The following is a 19342-nucleotide window of genomic DNA, read 5'->3' on the forward strand; positions in this document are numbered from 1 at the left end:
TGGCCCATTCGAATAATAAATAGCCCAACCCATTACCATGTCTGAAAATTAAGAAACAACCCATCAAATAGAACGAACTGCGACTTCCAACTTTCATCATCGCCTGAAAGAGAGATAATCGGGGAATTCACTTCAATTTGTAGATTGGTACGCTTCTTGTTCTTCTCATTCTTTTTTTATTTTTTCCCTGCGTTGGATTTCTTCTGATAAATCGTGTTCTTGGAACCCGAGCGTTGTGCTCCGCGTGCCCGCGGGATCCGATTTGGCATGGATCCACCGCTCCGTATCGATTATTCAAGGATTCGATCTGTGTAGTAAGAAGATTGTTGATGTTTCTGTGCGTTCGTAGTGCTGCAGCAACTCTGTTTTCATTTGACAGATTTGAGAGTAGCTGCCCATTTTTTTCCTTGTTTTTGGAGTTTAAAATTTCTAAATGTGGGTAGGTTGTTTAAAGTTTATACACTTGAACCTCGTGATCTGAAGTTTTTGTAGTAGATGATAAGCAGCGATTTTGTTTTAAAAAAATGTTTATTATTTTAAGTTACTTCTAGGACAAGAAAAAATAGTTCTTTTGAATCTTGTTTTATGTCTTGAGTTTTTTTTTATCTACGAGATTGATCATTTGCCTGAAAATTGTGGGCTGCAGTAGTAGTTTCTGAATTGGAAGGATCGAGTTCTAAAATTTCACCAATTTAAGTGTTCATTTAAGCGTGCGTTCTTGATCCATCAAGGGCAAAAAAAAAAAAGTTTAAACATTTCTCAAAACGTTGCTTAGTTATTTTTCATTTTAGGAATCCCCTTTTTGTTATGAGCTGATGTATTAAATTGCAGAGCTTGCCTAATTTGCGGAGATGTATGATAATATTGGACCACAGACTGGGGTGCCTAGACCACCTAACACGCAGCCAAATCCTTTTGGGAATACGTTCTATGGTGCGAGTTCAGGATTCATTAGAGGTGGATTGGGTGCTTATGGAGAGAAAATTTTAGGATCTAGCTCCGAATATGTGCAAAGCAATGTAAGCAGCACATGGTTTATGACCATTTATTTGTTTAAGCTTTTATGATTGGATAAGCTAGTTGCTTGTTGTGCTGAGAAGAAGATTGGATATCACCGTGTACAATCCCCCATTATATAATTTCTTCCTTCTTTGGTTTTCAATTATTGTTGTAAACAGATTAGCAGGTATTTTTCCGACCCTCAATACTATTTCCAAGTCAACGATCAATATGTGAAGAACAAATTGAAGGTTGTTCTTTTCCCATTCCTGCACAGGGTGAGATATCTATATCCTCTAAGATACTTGGGAATGCACTTGCGTCGTATTATTTCTGCTTTCTCGTGTCTAATTTTTACCCCTTAGAAAGTAGATTTCACTTATGTGTTGGTGTTCTTTAGGGCCATTGGACAAGAATTACAGAGCCTGTTGGTGGAAGGCTCTCCTATAAACCTCCAATCTATGATATCAATGCCCCAGACTTGTATATTCCGTTGATGGCATTTGGAACCTATGTTGTTCTTTCTGGTTTATCATTAGGTCTTCATGGAAAGTAAGTTCATCCTTTCTTTCTATATATGTTGTGTCGATTTAATTTTCTTTTCGTATTTTCTTAGAGTACAATCCACCGTTGCCCACCCCCACAATTCCGTTCCCTTGCCTGGTGATTTCTTCTATATTTTATTTTTCTTCTACGAGTTGAAATGAACGAAATGTACTTTCCATCCCTCTGTATCTGTTTTAGCTCACCACCCATGGTTAGAATTTAATTTCACTACCTAATAAGTGTACATGCCATGCCAGGTTTAGCCCCGAAGCTGTAAACTGGCTTTTTGCCAAGGGAGTTGTAGGCTGGACTTTTCAAGTAGCCCTTCTAAAAATGACATTGTTCTCATTGGGTAGTGGTGAGGCACCATTACTCGATATTGTGGCTTATGCTGGATACACATTTACTGGACTGTCTCTAGCTATCTTGGGAAAAATCTTTTGGAGATACGCATACTACTTCATGTTGCCATGGACGTGTTTGTGCATGGGAATTTTCTTGGTGAAGACTATGAAGAGGGTTCTTTTTGCTGAAGTGAGGACTTACGATTCGAGCAGGCATCATTATCTTCTGCTCTTCATTGCCTTGGCACAATTTCCACTACTCATTTGGCTTGGAAACATTAGTCTTAATTGGCTTTTTTAAACTGTGTATTGTCTTCATGTTTGCAGCAGGGGAACACACTCTGTTGTTAATACGGGTGGCAGTTTCACGATGCAATTTCATTAGTTTGTGTCACGATTCTCTTTCTTGTTTGGAAAATTTGTTTTAATTTTTTACTAGATAAATCATTAGATACTCACTGATACGACTAATCGCAAAGTCCGCTTGGCCGGAAAAGAAGAGGAGAGATGTGACTGCCTGAACTTTGCTATATAGTTGAATGAAGTGATTTGAAATAAAAGATTTTTAATATTTAGGTGGAAAATTATTTTAGATGTTTCGGATGATTTTAGTAGCCATTTTGTTTAATTCATTAATAATAAAAGTTAAATATGCATAGAATATCACGTTTTTTTTTTCAGAATTTCAATTTTTTTTTCTGTCTTCATATTTGATTTCATTTAAATTAGATTAATTTGGAATCAATCCCGGATCGGCAAAGTCCTAATAATTCTACCCGTATCTGTTCCCTCGCAAAATCCCTCGATCTCTTGTTTGAGGGATAGAACATTGTCTCACGAAAAAATCTCCGACTCGACATTTTTCGTGAAAAAATATTACTTTTTATATTAAAAATATGACGTTTTTTTTTATAAATATAGATCATATCGACTCTCCGTGAGACCATCTATGAAACGATTTCACAGGAGATCTACTCAATCGTTTAACGTGTAAGTTACAAATTATTGTTATTTTTTTATTTTGAAAGTTTCCTTGTGTTAAGATTAGGTTAACCATGAAATTCTTGGGTTAGAAATTGTAAGATCTTTTATTGCCAACTTTGATGCAAAGAAGAAGAAAAAAACTTTGATGCAAAGATAATGAAAATTCAACCACCAAAATAGCATCACCTAAATGCTTTTTCTCCGCGGTCGCGTCACTAAAAGTAAACCGATTAAAGGATAGACTATTGTACCATCTGCAATAAAAATTTTTTCAAAGGAAAGAGAATGAAATCTGTAGTGGAAAAGAGATCTAGAGCGAGCATCCCTCATTCTAAGGCAGTGTCGATATGTAAAAAATGTGATTCAAACTCAGCACGACACGTAAAAGTGGGAGTAGTTAAAGGTCAGTCCCATTGCATAAAAGTGAGGATTGTTCAAGATCAGTGACTTAATGGAGTAGTGATGAAAGTTAGAAATTGTCAATGACATCTAGCTAGACATAATGGGGAAAATGAAAAGTGGTATTTGTTGGGATGCAACCAAAGTCCCACGTCGAAAGATCTAGAGAAAGATCATGGGTTAATAAAAGATGGAATGATATCTCCATTGGTATGAGGCCTTTTGGGTGGCTCCAAAAGCAAAACCATGAGGGTTAAAACCCAAAGTGGACAATATCATACCATTGTAGAGATATCCGGATGCCATCGGTCCTAACAAGTGGTATCAGAGCCATGGTCTAGATCGAGCCGTGTGGGTAGAATCCTCGATACCTAAACGAAGGAGGTGAGGGCTCCCGGTAAAAATCCTTGATTAAACTCTCGAGATGGGTTATGCTCCCAGTATTCATGTAAGGCGTGCGCTCCAACGCCGTGAAGTGGAGTAACCTCGATTGGAGGACGAATAAGGCTTGAGGGGAGGCTCGGACCATGAGAATAATAGTGGAACTTCGTTTGAGGGGAGGATTGTTGGGATGCAACCAAAGTCCCACATCGGAAGATCTAGAGAAAGATCATGAGTTAATAAAAGATGGAATGATATCTCCATTGGTATGACGTCTTTTGGGTGGTTCCAAAAGCAAAACCATGAGGGTTAAAACTCAAAGGGGACAATATCATACCATTGTAGAGATATCGGATTCCATTGGCCCTAACAGTATCCCAAAGAAATCTTAAAACCATCACCATCAGCGCCATTTCAGAAGGGGAATTCGTGGGCTGGTCAATCCCAGAGTGTTGGAATTATTTGTCAAATGGGAAGAACCCAGAAACTTGTGTGTCAAAAGATTGTGGATGAGAACTCTATGAAAAAGAAAGGGGTGTCTTTTGAGCTGGAGGATGCATCAAACCAGGACGTTGATTCTCACTTGTTGAGTGGTGTAACTCCATTGTCACCTCATGGCAATCGGGATCTGCGGGAGGTTGTTGCTGAAATCAGAGATGATTTCGAGATGGCATCTGGTTTTGGAAAAGAGGTAGCCATGATGCTTGAGGTCGGGAAGCTACCGCATCAGCCCAGTTTTCCTAAAGGTGCTATTCGTGCACGGTTCCTGGATCGTGGAAAAAAGCTGTTGAAGATGCAATTACAAAAGAAGTGGCAGCCGTCACGAGTCCCGACCTATACAAAATCACTTCTTGAATCTCAGAAGATTCGACTGTCCATGGTCCATAGGCACGTCGATACAAATCGTCACTCGGTGTCTCGGATGAGCTCCCACCCTCTCCCACTGCTCCAAGTTCTGTCTTTGACTTGCTGCCTGAATTTTGGCAGAGGACTGCTGAAATTTTTAAGAGGAAAGCCGTGAGATTTGTAAAAGAAATCGAAATTTACAAAATCGAAACTGAGATGTTTATCATGATTATAATCACTTGAGATTTTTTATTCATTCTTTTAAATATAAAATAAAATAAGAATAATATTATAATATAGATTATTAGATAAAAGAATACGAAAGACAGGATTGAGGTAACTTCGACAAATTCCCTCCCTAGCCCCACCAAAATTAAAATAAGATCCCCGAGTTGGAGGGTGAAGAATTTCCCACTTAAAAACCCTAGATAAATACAGGCGAGGCCACGGAGAATACAAGGCCAAGTCAAGAGAAATGGAAAAAGAAAGAGAAAGTCATGAAAATGGTGAGAATAGCATCGTGTGGAATGAGAAAGAGAGGAAATTCGAGACGCGAGACAGAGAAGCTTACATCCAGTACGATTTGAGAGGAGGAGGAGGCGGTGGCAAAGTGATGGACTTAGTCCACACATATGTGCCGCCGAGCAAGAGGGGCTTGGGACTAGCTGCTCACCTTTGCGTCGCCGCCTTCTCTCACGCGGAGGCGCAATCTTTATCCGTCATACCGACTTGCTCCTATGTCTCTGTAAGCACATTATTTCTTCTTACCATCATCCAAACTCTAGGGATTACACCTGAAACTAGGCTAGTTGAGTGTGCAGGATACATTTCTTCCGCGGAACCCATCTTGGAATTCCATGGTGTACAAGGAAGATGTCAAATCCAACATGTGATGGAGTCAGGCAGCTGCCCTTTGTTTATCTACATGTGTAATAAAATGCTACAAAGTTCGTCTCCCCAATTCATAATCTTTATGGTGAATAGTGTTGTTTTAACATAAATATTTGATGAATTTGTGCAAAGAAACGGACTTGCCCAAATCATTAAATATCTTCACAAGTTTCTTTCCACGCGGACAATTTTGACTCCTCCGTTTGCTGAATTTTCACATTCTCGAAAAATGTACAGGTTAAGGTAATTAACACAAAAAAATATGTTGAAATTTTACATGGGAACTGGAACACGGCAATAGAATCTACTCAAAAATTCAGCATATTTCCTGACCCGAGAACCACAACAAGGATATAATTCAAATGTATTACAAAATAGAGTAGCTCTATTTACAGATCTACATACACATACAAGAACAGCAACCGGGATCTTATTCGAATACAGGAGGTTTCCACTGCGGAGCTCCAATCAACCAGGTACAAAATAATCCATCTTGTCCACAGGCAGATTCAATACTGATGTCCCAACCTACCATATGCAGGTCAAAGATGCTCAAGATATAAACTTGAATGCTAACTCGATACAAAATTCTATACCATACTCGTGATACAATTGGACCATCTTAAGAAACATTGAAATTATTTCATTGAGATGATCTGATGTTTTTCTCATTGATCTCGACTATGAGTACAGATGTCTTGAACCGACCCAAATATTGTTTGATTGATATTTGATATTTCAAACATGCGACCCCACCATGATCATGTTCGAATACATCAAGAATCTAAGTTGAGCTCAAATTATGTTGGTTCATAACTTGTGTGCCACCATGTGCTTCTTAAATAAACTAATGACCTTAAGCAGAGCATTTGCTGAATATCACTCGATAACATGAACCTTAATCGAATAAGAACTTCAACTAAAGCAAAAAATAATTCAATTTTCACGTTTCGAACCAGCTAAAACATATTCTAACCTGAGCTCAAATAATAAAATATTCACCTTGATTTGGTTCATTAGCACCTTTAGTTTAAACCAGCCATTGGGTTTAAAATCACATAAAACACATGGGTTCCTCATTGATCCATCCAACCATCAAAATCCAACGTAGAAATACCCAAAATACGAAATCAAGTGTAGATGAGACATCAATGGAGAAAAGAAATACGTACTTCATCAAATGGTACGAAGACGAAAGGAGTTAAACCCCTTCTATGTGAAATTGCTGGAACATCAAGATTATGTGTTTCATCTTCTTCCCATCCTTCAACTACTCCAAGAATCGCCTCATCAGGCCCGCTGGCCTCTGCATCATTCACACCACAGGTAACGAGTGAAAGGAGATCCATTCTATTGTTAGCACCAACGGTTGTACCCCTCAACCTAGATGACATTGTGCAAAGGTAGGGAAACATCAAAATAATCTTCGGAAGATACAGAATCTTAATATTAACTAATAAAACGAGAAAAAAATCCCAGATGAAATATCTTTGTTTAATTGTTCCAAATGCAGTGAACTCTAAAAGTACCTCAAGCGGATTCTTAGCACAGTTGGTCGCAAGCCAGGATATAAAAGGGCAGCTTCAACCTGAAAATGCTTATATCATTCAAAATAATATGCCTTACGAAAGTGAAACAGCTTCAAACAGCGAACAGAAAATCTAACCTTGTCTTCGGCAAGTGTATACTGCCCACTAAAAACACAATCAGCTTTTATGGCCCGAAAATTCATGCATTTCACCACATCTTTTACTTTTTGTGACGAATTCTATCGACGTTGACAAGAAGAGAAAAAGGTATTTATAATCAGATGCCATAATACAATTCTGAAACTGGACTACATCAGAACACCAGTGAACAATTCTGACCTTATAGAGAAACCTTCCAGAAGGATAGAATCTCAAGTACCGATAATAGCACACCTGGAATGCAAAATATGGTTGGTTATATAATTATCTTACATCCAAGGAGATATAGTAGGAAGTAAACCAACGAACTTGTTTGCTTTCTTGGATAATAACATACAAAAGAAAATATTTTCTTCTCCTGTATTATCCTTTTTTCAATAGTTTTAGTAGCACTTCTTAATCATGAGCTGATAAAAAAACATTCAAGATTTTGAAACAAATAGCAGAATATGCTTCCAAAGATTAAGATATTACCATTAATGACATCTTAAATATGACAAATCATCTCTCCAGCTGTCGGGAACAAATTTTCTGGAGGTTTTCAATAATAAGGCAAGAATACATAATGGATTATTCATAGTCATCAATAAAGATGGAAAAAATAGAATCTAATGAATTCCATGTAGCTTTTAGCTGACATAGTCTATTCTCTCATTGAAGAACACTATCGATTTGGAATCTCAAGGCACATTTTTTATGAAACTCGTACCAATATTCTATCGGGGTCCGGGGAATATCACAACTGAAAATACATTAAGCATACAATATGAACTGGATTGCTGATCTTCCACTCTGCAATTCCAGCACGAATATAGGTATTCCGACTGACATAAAGACCTAAAAATTAACATTTAGAGATATAATTCTATTAGTACAATTCCAAAAATATCAAAAAAAGAAAAACAAACTCCATGAATTAACATCTTGAAACGTTTAATGCTAGCAGCAAAACCACACGACCCAAATATTTCCGCAGCTCAAAAACATTTGTAAAGGTTAGTTCTCGTCTTCAAGGTACCCAAATAAAAAATGGCAGAACAAATTTCAACATGATATCCGACGGTCCGACCCCAAAATGTTCATGAAAATACCACATGAATTTACCAGGAACAGAGGAAAGCAAATCAAGTACCTGCAGTCTTGAGGTATGTGTTAAATAAAATACGCTGGTAAAATAAATACACCTAATAACTCTTACCATCAGTTCGAAGTCTTGGCCTTAAGAGCCACATTTTCTTCCACGAACCATCATACTTAGAATGAAAAATCTTATAATTTTCTGTGAGTCCATAGACCTAGCCACATAACCAAAGAACTCATAATGAAATCCGGCACACGTAAATTATAAAGAAATGATTAACAGGAATAATAGTGTCCACCTGCCAAGCTTTTAGACATGCCCTGCGCCAAAACACAGGGATACATATTGTATATCTCCATTTTCGGCAAACACAAGCTGCCCTCCCTAGGGTATATGGAGTCATTCTTGAAAAGATCTGCAATTAATACAATACAACATTTATGACCTCCGAGGATATGCAAGCTAAAGCAAACCGCTAAAGCAATACCCTAATAGATGATATGATTGACACACGACCATTAGATGAAATGATTGACACGTGACCATGGGAGTCAATTGACCCTATTTTTCTTTGACGAAAGCATAGCAGTTTTTAAAAACTATTGTAGAAGCGAACATGACTTACAGAGATTATTATTCAAAGACTCGTACAGAGTGTTGCAATGAGACAATATGGTTAGTCATCATAAGAGCAATCCACAACCAGCCCAAAACCTATTTATGTCTTCTTTTTTTCATGTGGTCTAACAGGTTAAAGTAATGATAGAAAGCTGAGGGTTTAGAATGGCACTATATGACAAGACTTTCAGTATGCAGCAAGCTTTAGTTCTATTACTGAAGATATCAACAACCTTAATTGGAATTTCTTAAAATTTCATTGATTAAAAATTAGGGAGAGAAAAGGAGAAAAATCGCATTCTTGTCCCAGTTTATGGTTTTTCTGAAAGAAATCGTAGAACTAAAGGTGTATCATGGATCAACATGTTATCCGGGCATTCCTTATTTTGCTAAGCTCAGTTCTAGTTTTGAAAACTCGCCTTCCTAATAGTATTGGATATAATTCAAAACGGTGGCCTGATAATCACTTCTCAAATGGTGGTTCACCTCCTAAACCTCCTACCAATCAAGTGTTTCTTTTTTCATTCCATTTTTGTTATCATGTTAGCACATATAAAACATGAACACGTCAACAAAATTATGAAATTATCACTACAATCAAGTTTGAAACATATGCTTACTTGGCAGACGAGTCATACCTCGAAAAGCAACTCATCTGGCAAGCACTTGTGTATAAGTGCTAGATCAACGTATGGTTTTCTACTAACGCTCCCAACCGGAGCGACGGGTCTGACATTAATCCCATAAAGATCTGGCAATCACAGAAATGCATAACACAACATTCGTAAATTAATGTAAAAAAAGTCATGTAAAAACACTTGATCATTTTACCAACTTCAATGTTAACCAGATTAGTCAACCTCCATTTCACCTACTCATTGCCCCTCTGTTTTGCCCTTTCCCTAAGGGATTGTTGTGTAACAAGCGCATAATGTCCGCTGGAACGTCCATGGATTTTATCATCAACTTGATGAATTAATTTCAAAATATAAAGCTTTCTTATCATAACAGGTTGTTCAAAAGGATTCCCCATTTTTCCATCAAATATTCTACTTTTTCCTGGATAATCAGGTTCAAATACCCATGGATTTGCTGTTTGTTTACTGGCTTCATATAATTCAGAAAACACTAGTTTTCTCGAAGCTTTCTTGTTCATATCTCTCATCAAAAGGTGAGGAGCCGCTGAATTGGTTCAATGAAGTTAAATCCAAATAAGTGACTAGGAATATGATTAGTTATAATTACCAAGCCACGGCCTTTGCGTTACGAAGAATCTAGCAGCCCTCGATTGCGAAGCTGATTCAAGCTCAGCCGCAAGGTTTGCCACGGTATCTAGTAAAAACAAACAGACTCTTCAGAAATTTTTGACAAAAAATGCATAAGCACCAAACATGATCCACACTAAACAACAAGACAGTTACCAAAAATCACAAGAGATCAACCAAATAAACACCCGACATCAAAGTAATGCAAGTTGGAAAACCGTTGAAAATCACTGATAAGTTTACATTGAAAAGGGGAAACTTTAGCAAGTAACTCCAAATTCTAAGTTGAAACCCATTGAATTCAGACCACAAAATTGAGAATTCGACGTCTCCTAAATAAAAACTAGATTCCCAGATAACTACAAGGCTTAAACAATTATAATCTCTTTGTAGCGAGTAATAGGAAAGAAGATTGAAATCCTTGTGCCTGAAGTCATAAGTTTGTGATGCAATTGTGTTCCTCCTCCGCCAATACAGCTGGAAATTCGTTTTCCCAAGTTTGGATGGACATCGAGGAAAGGAAGATTCAATGTTTTTTCTGTAATCAAATCAAAACCGCATCCTAACAATCGCGGTAAATTAACGGGTCGAACCGACTCAATTATTGATCCATGACCCGATCCCTTTTATTTACGCACTTCATCTTCAAATTATCATTTTAAGTAATTTTATAAAATATACATATCTTACATAAATTAATGATACTACACGTTAAGGTAGGCTATCATTTAGAAAGAAACAGATTGGCTCCGATCACTTTTGGTGGATTCGAAGCTACGCAAAATAAGCATCTTTCTATGACGTGATCTCATTTCTACTTGATTATTCAAATACACTTGAGGGGTCATTTTTTTAAAAAAAAAGTTGACCGAGATAATTTAACCAATTTCCCCATTCCTACTCTGGTGATTTAATATCTCATCATTTGTTGACAGACTATGTGTTTATTATTTAAGTCTTGTAACGCTTCTGCTAGCCATTAATTGCCTTATATTTTGTCCTGTAAGTTTGGAAAAACACCTCTTTGTTGGGCTAGCTTAAAATTGATTCGTGATGCTCCTTTCTTTGATTGTGCGTTATTTATGCTAAAGAATATTAAAAAATAAGAGTTTGAAATGTTTGTGATTCTATTTGAAAAGAGACTTGTAAGATTACTCTCATGAATCTCCAAGGAAGAATGTTAAAATACAACTGGATTGGGTTTATGTTTTTGTTGAGAAGGGTTTATGTTTTTGTTGAGAATGTTCGATACAATAGGTTGGACTACACGACTGTACGCTGGTCATGATGCACTGCGGCAATCGGAACAAATGTGGTCATGCACCTCCGCCAACAAATCATTTCAGATTTAGTTTGATTCCAACAACAATAGATATAGCGTGGGAGCAGCACACTTGTGTGATGCGAAAGCTTGTCTGATCAGAAACCTAGGTAATGTGGAATGTGCGAAGCTGATGGTTATCGGATGTGGTATGGACTTTTGCTTACGCCTTGCTATGGCTAATGTCTATCTTCTCGGTTTGTGTCGATGTTGTGCATGATGTGAATCAACCTTCTGATGCGCTCGATCGGCCTTGGTGGTGTTGTCTTTGGAAATCAATTCTATGCTTGAGCTTCATGCGAAGAACGACAAACAATGAGGTACATCTTATAGCCCGTCAAGCCTTATTTTTTCTTTGAACGTCGAATGGGTTTTCCCATCTTGGCTCACGAATGTTATAGCTCGGGTCTCTCCGATTTATTTTAATGGTAATTCCGTTTCAAAAAAAAAAAAAATTACTACACGTTTATAGTATGATGATCATGAAATAAATTAATGATTATTCAGTCTTAGATACCAAAGTCTAAACTCGTGAATATACTACAAAAAACATCAAGCCAGAACCAAGGTTTTCTACCTGATGACTAAACTAGATGCGAATCATAATTTTTTATATGAAAAAATTAATCTTTAATTTAATTAATGTGTTAAGATACATAATAAGTCTATTAATATTTAAGCATAATAATACAAAAACAATCCAGTCAAAAGGATTTGAAAAATAAGGGACATGGTTATTAATATAATCAAACAAGTTTAATTATATGATATTTTACATGCTAGACTTCCCGTCAAACTAATGTATCATCGATTCAACACATATCGAAAAAACAAATTCTTGCTCATCGTAAACAATCATACAATGTGCCCGAATTTCGTCTTCCATTTTATCATATGATCAATTGTATATTTACATATTAATATGCTGATTATTAGATAATAACCGGGGGAAAAATTTACTTAGAAAGACAAGAAGAATTAAGCATGCTACTAACACACGAGAAACCTAGTAATCAAAGGATGATTAAAAAAAGAAGAAAAAATTGAATGATTTGACGAGGTTTAGCTTTTAGGAAAAGATTAGCTAGATTGGGGGCTGCTTTAAATTTTTTTTTATTTTTTTATTTTGGAAAACAGATCTTTTTAAGAAAAAGGAAATTAAAAAACAGAGCTTTCAGATTGAGATACTTTGTTATTTATTTATTTAAATTCAAGACTAAACTTCAATTGTTCTGTTTTATATATAATTATATATGCTCGAAGGACGACGGATTGATCCCTTAAATCTGAGACGTATTCAAGAAATCAATTGAAATAATGCAAACCCTTTTTTATTCAAGATTTTGACTGAAATAATGCAAAACCATTTAATTAATTATTTAATTATATATATATATATATAATTATTTATTTAAACGTGTATATATATTTCATACAAAAGTTAGATATATATTTGCCATGTATGTACATGTTTTTATGAGATTGATGTGACGGCCGAGCAACAATAATAATACCCTTCCATTTTTCATATCTTGGAATAAAATGGAAAGGTGGATATGTTGTCTGAATTTCACCGAATTTGCAACCACAGACAAGCTTGCAGTAATCCCATATTCAAAAAAAGAGACGTGGATAATCAAAGCATGTGGAGGAGTGGAGAAACAGATTGATATTGAAACCCTAATCTCGTTACACTGGCCCATCGGTTTGCTCTTTTTTTAAAATCTTTTTTAGTATTATTATGTACTTTTAGGCAATGTTGCCCAAGTAACGTGACAAAACAATGTGCCTAAAAGACTTCTTTGACTTCAAATTGCAAAAGTATAGCTTCTTTTTTACTAGTGAATTGAAATCAAAATACCTTTGGTACGCACCCTGATTTTTTTGGTGTAATAACAATAATGATTATAGAAATTTATTTCAAGGACTGAGGTTTAAAAAGACGAAATTATATATAATTTTATCTTTTTCGTCTTTAACGCAAGTTGTTCCGAGTTTTTTTTGTTTTAAATTAAAATTAAAAGGGTATACTATACATTAATCGCAGACAAACGCTTGATCGATCAAACCTAAAGGAAGAATATAATTTATGATGGAGCAACCGAGATTTAGTTGCCTTGAGTTGTCATTTTAATTAATTTTCTCTTTTCTTAACCCTAAAGCATTGATTGTCCAATGGATATGTTAGACGACCTAACAAAAGGGACACACTACCCTACTATTTTTTTTATATTAGACTATTCGGTTGTATAATTAATCTAAGTTCTTTGCACATGATGCTTTACAATTTGCACTTGTGGGGGGGAAAAAGGGCAAACTTTACTATTAAAAAAATTTTCGGAAAAATACCAAAATTTTTAGAGGACATGAAGCATGTTTTATAATCATATTTTAACTTGCTTTTGTTGAAAAACTAATTAAAAGCAATTTTCTTGATATGGCAGAAATCGTGTGGCCCTAGCTAATTTCAGTGGAGCACCTAACAATATTTGTTTGTGTCCATCCCCTCTGCAGAATTGGAAATTTTTTTATTTACGTGTACAAAATAAGACACATAATGGGTGGGAGTTGATAAATAATAGAGCCTAGCTAGTACTCAAAGACATTGATTGATATATGGATCAATCAAGTCTAATTTAACATTTAAGTGAATTTAGGATTATTATAATTTCAAATTCGAACAGAATAATAACATCATTAGATAGATATGGATGGATATGTATGCATATATAACCTATCCTAAGTAGGTTTAACTCGGATAATGATGACGATTATGTTATGTTACAGAAATGTAGGTAGATTTTGTTATGACATTCTTTTTTGTGTGAAATAAAGATTCAAATATATAAAAATAATATGTCACAGTGCTCCATAGTTAATTAATGGGATTTAAGAAAACAAATTAAGCACCATCAAATTATTATAATATCATTTCAATCATATCGTAGATTCTATAATCACTTCCCATTTCATATCAAGACAAGCTCTCACAGAGAAGTATAAATGGAGCAGTGAAAGAAAAGCTCAAGTGTCGTTTTCTATATACACAAATCCCTTTATTTATTTTTCAAGTTCTCTTTGTGAGAGTCCTAACCCACCCATATTTGACCTTTGCTCCTCCTAGCTTCGTGCCCACATGGCACATCTTACCTTTAGTAGACCTCTTCCATTTGAGAACTTGGAAGAGATGGCCAATCCGTCTTCGCCACCTCAGCGTCGTACGTGGCTTCACATGCTCTACCACACTCTTGATCTCCTTGGCCTTGTGTATCGTATGATCATTCAAGGGCACTCTAGAGTTTTTGCTATTATTGTCCCACGAAGGGACACCATTTTCTTCAAACTTGATTGATATGAAGGAGTCTGTCTCACGACCGAAGCAAAGGCATAAAAATCTCGGAATGTATTACTTAATATGGTAAATTTTAAGGAGAAAAAGGGGTCGCAGAAAGAGTTTCCCACATAAATCTATATCGATCGATTATCGCCGTATGCATCATTAAAAGTTTTAGAGTATATTTGATTATCATCGTGTATACCGAAGAATAGGAACTGAGAAATTTTAACAACAAACAGTAGGCCATTAGGGTCCCTTTGGATCTCATTCAATTCTCGTACCAATATTCTCTATAATGTCTAGTGAAGGTTCGGTAGTGATTAATAAATTCCTCTCAAAAGTTGGTTAGTTTACATGATTACATTAGTAATTTCTGATGCGAGCTATTTGTCACTTTTTAATTAAATACTTTAAAATCATTAATGTAATCGGCATCACCCAAGAAAAATTCTGCAGCACAGTGAATATCATCGATGTATCATATATAATAGTGTATATGTTGTCGTAATTTAAAAGGCTCGAAACGAGAGATTGCTGATGTAGCTACGAAACACTAGGATCTTTTAGTCTTTATTCAAACCCTTTTATCATTTTCCTCTTGATTAATATTTTTCTTATTCCTGGCTCTGGAGAATAATAATAATAACAAACAATGAAAGAGAAGGAAAAAAAAAAGAGAAAATCTTACCTTCTTGACTGGTAGTTGAAGTGCAAAAAACCTCAGCTTTCTGATGTTTAATGTCCAAACGACTAAGCAAATTTGTGAGGGCAAAAATCTTTGGTAAGGATTTGGAGGGCCGTTTAGGTGCCACACTTGAAGAACTTTCTCTGATAATTTGGTGAAGATGGGCTTGTTTCGAAGCTAGAATTAAGAGCCTTTCATTCAAGCACAAGGCACAAACTCCTACAACCAGCATTTTGGGATGAAGATTGCAGCATTTGATCCTGTCATCTCTATAATAGTCATTCATTTTTTCAATTTTTTGTGAAAAGGGATGTCGACAAGAAACTAGTTAGATAGAAATGAAAGCACCAAAAGAGAGTAATTTGATGGCATTATGTGTGTATGTAATATATATCATATATGGTACTGGCTGTGAGGCAAGAATAGAGGGCTAGATGTGTAGGTGAGTGGGAAAATAGGGTGTCTAAAACAAAGTAACAAAGAGAAAAAATAGCATACGCATGTGAATGAAAGATATATAGCTCATATATATATACATACATATATATTACTTGTATATAATTTAATTTATTCATAACTAAAATATTTAATTCCTTTTAAAAATTCACATATTATCTCTACAAATTAAATATCTAATATAACTGCATTTCATTATCTAAATAATAATTAAAAACTAAAAAAATTATGAATAAACTCGATATATTAATAATCTTGATCATCATGATTCATATACATAATAGTCATTATTTTACACAAACATCACATGTATGTAGTTCACTAGTATATATAAAAGATCACTTACGTAGACGATCACGTTCTTTGTATGATCCCGGAAGCAAAAAAAATAAATTAACCTAGTTTTTTAGAAAAGTTTGGCTGGAAAAAGTAAATTTTATTATGGTATTGGTCAAAAAATAACATTTTACTACCTGTATATATTCACATTCTCGATATTCCACTTTATTTCTCAAGTAAAGGGTTTGCGAGTAATGAAAGGCCCACCAATTTATATAGATGTACATTATTTAGTTGGTGTTTAAATAGCCATCCACTTCCCCATTAAAGAATATCTTTGACTTCTCTCTTTTGGAGTTTACCAATGAATTAATTAATTTGATGCATTAGGAATTAGCCCTTTTCATGATTAGGAGTAACCATCATTATGGTAGTATGAACTGATCATAATGTTTTGATTATATATGGATGTATAAATAAGGTTAGGGGTGCAAGTTCAAGAGTCTAGATTCTTGTAAGTAGTCGTGGATCTTGTGACAACACGGTGAAAATTTATCCACTAGTAAATGTAGAATTTGGACTAACACTATATAGATTTTTCTATATGTCATCGACCATCCTCCCATGAAGAATTAACCCCGAGAGTCGCCAAGGTCGGTCTCAGAGCACAAGCTAGATGATCGAAACGATAACATCCAAGTGTGGTGGAAATTTGAGACTGTCGTTTGATGGAAGAGATGTGAATGAGGCTTTTGGTTGGAGGTGATGAGAATTTTTATTTTTTTTTAAGATAGTTTCTAATAGGTTAACAGGTAGATCGAGTTTTTGAAATTTGATGTAACCAAATCACATCAAATTATTAAGTAAATGTCTCTTGCATGTACTTAATAAAATAGTGGGGGATATGACTAAAGTATATATTTTGTGATATAAAGTGTTTGCGTATTATATATTTGTATTGGTGAGAGTTTATAACGCAAGAGTGTGGAAGATGTTTAAAGGAATGAAAAAACCTACAAAAAAGTAGACAATTTTAGAAGTTTATAATTTGCTGTCAAACACAAACTCGGAAGGCGTTCAAGCACGATAGTTATCTGAGAATACATTCTGGAAACGTCAAGCTAAGTGATAACTCGATATATATATATATATGTAACCCTCAACACATGAACGTGCATTCTAGAAACTTCATGGTAGTTGTCTCCGGATGACCAAAAATAAATACCAACATGCCCGTTTGGAGAAGAAATTTATGCAATGCTTACAAACAGCGCATGATCTTCTTACTCTTGACAAAACCCAAAACCATCCTCTTGCTTAGCCTACCGAGATATATAACCAACCATATATACATAGTACATATATATAATAGTTAAAAATGTGAAAATAGAGACTAAGTTTTATGAAATTTAATACACATATATGGGGAAAGCTCTACAGATCATTAATATCTAAGCCAAGAGCCAGAAGTTCTTGTGCCATCTGGTGCTGATGAGATACCCACTCACTCCTTTGCTCTGCTTTTGAACTCCAATTGTCAAGCATTCCATCTTATTGATGCATTGTTCCACAAATTCCTCTGTCCCGCTTTTCAAACAAAGGCTGCCAAAATTCCAGACAACACAAGCACACTCAACTAAGAATCTATATACCAAACAATATTTCATGTAATATTGGTGACATTTTGTACATTATTATATATTTTTCATCTATGGATTACATGGGTGAGATCTTGTTCCAATAAGCTATGAATTTGAGGATTACAACAATATGGATAAGCTATGATAAATGGATAATGAGCTAACCAGTGGAGTAATGGGGAGAGCTTCTTCTGACCTAAGACCAGAACAGAAACTTCAAGCTTCTTCACCTGGCTCTTCACAGTAGCCATCTTTGGTCCTTCGATTACTAGTACTTCCACTTCCACCTTATTTCAAGAAATCCCATAAAACAAAATGAAATTTATTAAAAACCCACCTCCATGTTCTATTAAAAAATACAGAAACAAATTGTTTAGAACAATAATAACTTTCTTCTCTTTTTGACTGAAAAGATAGGTTCAAATGAGAAATAAAGTGCCAAAAACATTAAAGTATGAAGAAATAAAAAAAAAAAAAGCAGTTCCAGAGTACGTAGTAGCTGCAGATATAGGACAAACATAAAACATTGATTTAATATCGATCAAGTGATAATGAAAAAGCTAAAATCTTTCAAATCCCACGGTAATCTACACACATCTTGACATCTCACCGCACAGTAAAGCAAATTGCAATACGATCATAAGTTTGTGAACTAACCTCGGGCTTAGACGCTTTACAGAGTGAACCAAGTGTGGGAGCAAGAGAATTAGGAGATGAAGAAGGAACAATGTGGAGCAGAGTGAGTACATCTCCCTTATTGGCCACATGAGTAAGAGCCCACATCATTGCGTGCTTCGAATATGAAGATTGATCCACTAAAACCATCACTCTTTTCTTCATAAGAAACATCCCATTTTCACACACATTGTTCAGCCCTTCCATTCGCTTCGAGCTACCCCCATACCCCACCCCGCCCCACCTCTTGGAACTCGACTTCCGATATCCTTCTTTGTTACTTAGCTGCCCTAGAAATGAATCTGAACTTGGCATTTTTGTTTTCTGCTCTAAACTTTGAACCAGAAAAGGTTGCCGGTTTTTCTTGAACTATGAGTCAATGCATGTACATAATCACAGGGGGAGGCGGTGGGGTGTGATGAAGAGTTCTTATTTTTAAATGCTACATATAGTCGGAGTGGTATTAATGTAGCTTTAAATTGCTCCACGTGAATCTCTGGCTATTTTGTGGACAGATTTTCAAAATTTAAGGAAGATGACGAAATATATGGTGAATTATAAATCATATGTTCAAATTTCGGGGAAAAAAGGTTGAATTTAAAGATCCATATTTTGTCTGTAGACAAAAATGTAAAAAAAACAGTAGGCAATTTTGAAATTCGCATCTTCAAAAAGTCAAATTTTTTTATTATTATTTCAAATTTGATAGAAATATTGGAACCCATCTGTCACAAATGAATTTTGTAGCACTTGGTCAAATTTTTAATTCTCGAATTTATGTTATACACACAAAATCTAAGCATGGACAAAATGATTGTTGACTAATTAAAAAGCAATAACAATTAACTCACTCAAATCGTAATTAAGTCCGTGATTCATGAATATCAAGTGTATTCACGAGGAAATT

General features: G+C 35.4%; 4 protein-coding genes across 8 annotated transcripts; 2 read left to right on the forward strand and 2 right to left on the reverse strand.

The window, feature by feature from the left end:
• Window positions 1–2460, forward strand: LOC140989309 (uncharacterized). 4 transcript variants are annotated; one of them, XM_073458484.1, is made up of 5 exons: window positions 1–147; window positions 832–1019; window positions 1179–1277; window positions 1400–1551; window positions 1803–2460. In XM_073458484.1, exons 2-5 carry the CDS (start codon window positions 852–854, stop codon window positions 2188–2190), a joined length of 807 nt encoding a protein of 268 aa, XP_073314585.1. In that variant the 5' UTR covers window positions 1–147; window positions 832–851; the 3' UTR covers window positions 2191–2460. The 4 variants fall into 4 exon arrangements, with proteins under 4 accessions (XP_073314585.1, XP_073314588.1, XP_073314586.1 ...); XM_073458487.1 differs by lacking the exon at window positions 1–147 and adding an exon at window positions 154–439; XM_073458485.1 differs by lacking the exon at window positions 1–147 and adding an exon at window positions 154–314.
• Window positions 2461–4813: 2353 nt separating this feature from the next.
• LOC140989804 (acetyltransferase At1g77540) lies at window positions 4814–5569 on the forward strand. The gene is made up of 2 exons (XM_073459224.1): window positions 4814–5244; window positions 5321–5569. The coding sequence occupies exons 1-2, from the start codon at window positions 4975–4977 to the stop codon at window positions 5390–5392; spliced, it is 342 nt and encodes a 113-aa protein (XP_073315325.1). The 5' UTR covers window positions 4814–4974; the 3' UTR covers window positions 5393–5569.
• Window positions 5570–5691: 122 nt separating this feature from the next.
• LOC140989803 (F-box protein 7-like) lies at window positions 5692–10631 on the reverse strand. 2 transcript variants are annotated; one of them, XM_073459223.1, is made up of 11 exons: window positions 10470–10631; window positions 10023–10109; window positions 9416–9528; window positions 8458–8574; window positions 8277–8373; window positions 7842–7915; window positions 7259–7312; window positions 7057–7158; window positions 6920–6978; window positions 6563–6773; window positions 5692–5918 (listed from the first exon to the last, which is right to left on the reverse strand). In XM_073459223.1, the coding sequence occupies exons 1-11, from the start codon at window positions 10477–10479 to the stop codon at window positions 5859–5861; spliced, it is 984 nt and encodes a 327-aa protein (XP_073315324.1). In that variant the 5' UTR covers window positions 10480–10631; the 3' UTR covers window positions 5692–5858. The 2 variants fall into 2 exon arrangements, with proteins under 2 accessions (XP_073315324.1, XP_073315323.1); XM_073459222.1 differs by having other exon boundaries at window positions 8440–8574.
• Window positions 10632–17415: 6784 nt separating this feature from the next.
• On the reverse strand, window positions 17416–18936 carry LOC140990570 (uncharacterized). The gene is made up of 3 exons (XM_073460323.1): window positions 18418–18936; window positions 17926–18047; window positions 17416–17722 (listed from the first exon to the last, which is right to left on the reverse strand). The coding sequence occupies exons 1-3, from the start codon at window positions 18748–18750 to the stop codon at window positions 17572–17574; spliced, it is 606 nt and encodes a 201-aa protein (XP_073316424.1). The 5' UTR covers window positions 18751–18936; the 3' UTR covers window positions 17416–17571.
• Between the last annotated feature and the right edge of the window lie 406 nt (window positions 18937–19342).

This window comes from Primulina huaijiensis, chromosome 12 (assembly GCF_012295235.1).
Source record: "Primulina huaijiensis isolate GDHJ02 chromosome 12, ASM1229523v2, whole genome shotgun sequence".
In the NCBI taxonomy this organism is placed as follows: Eukaryota; Viridiplantae; Streptophyta; class Magnoliopsida; order Lamiales; family Gesneriaceae; genus Primulina; species Primulina huaijiensis.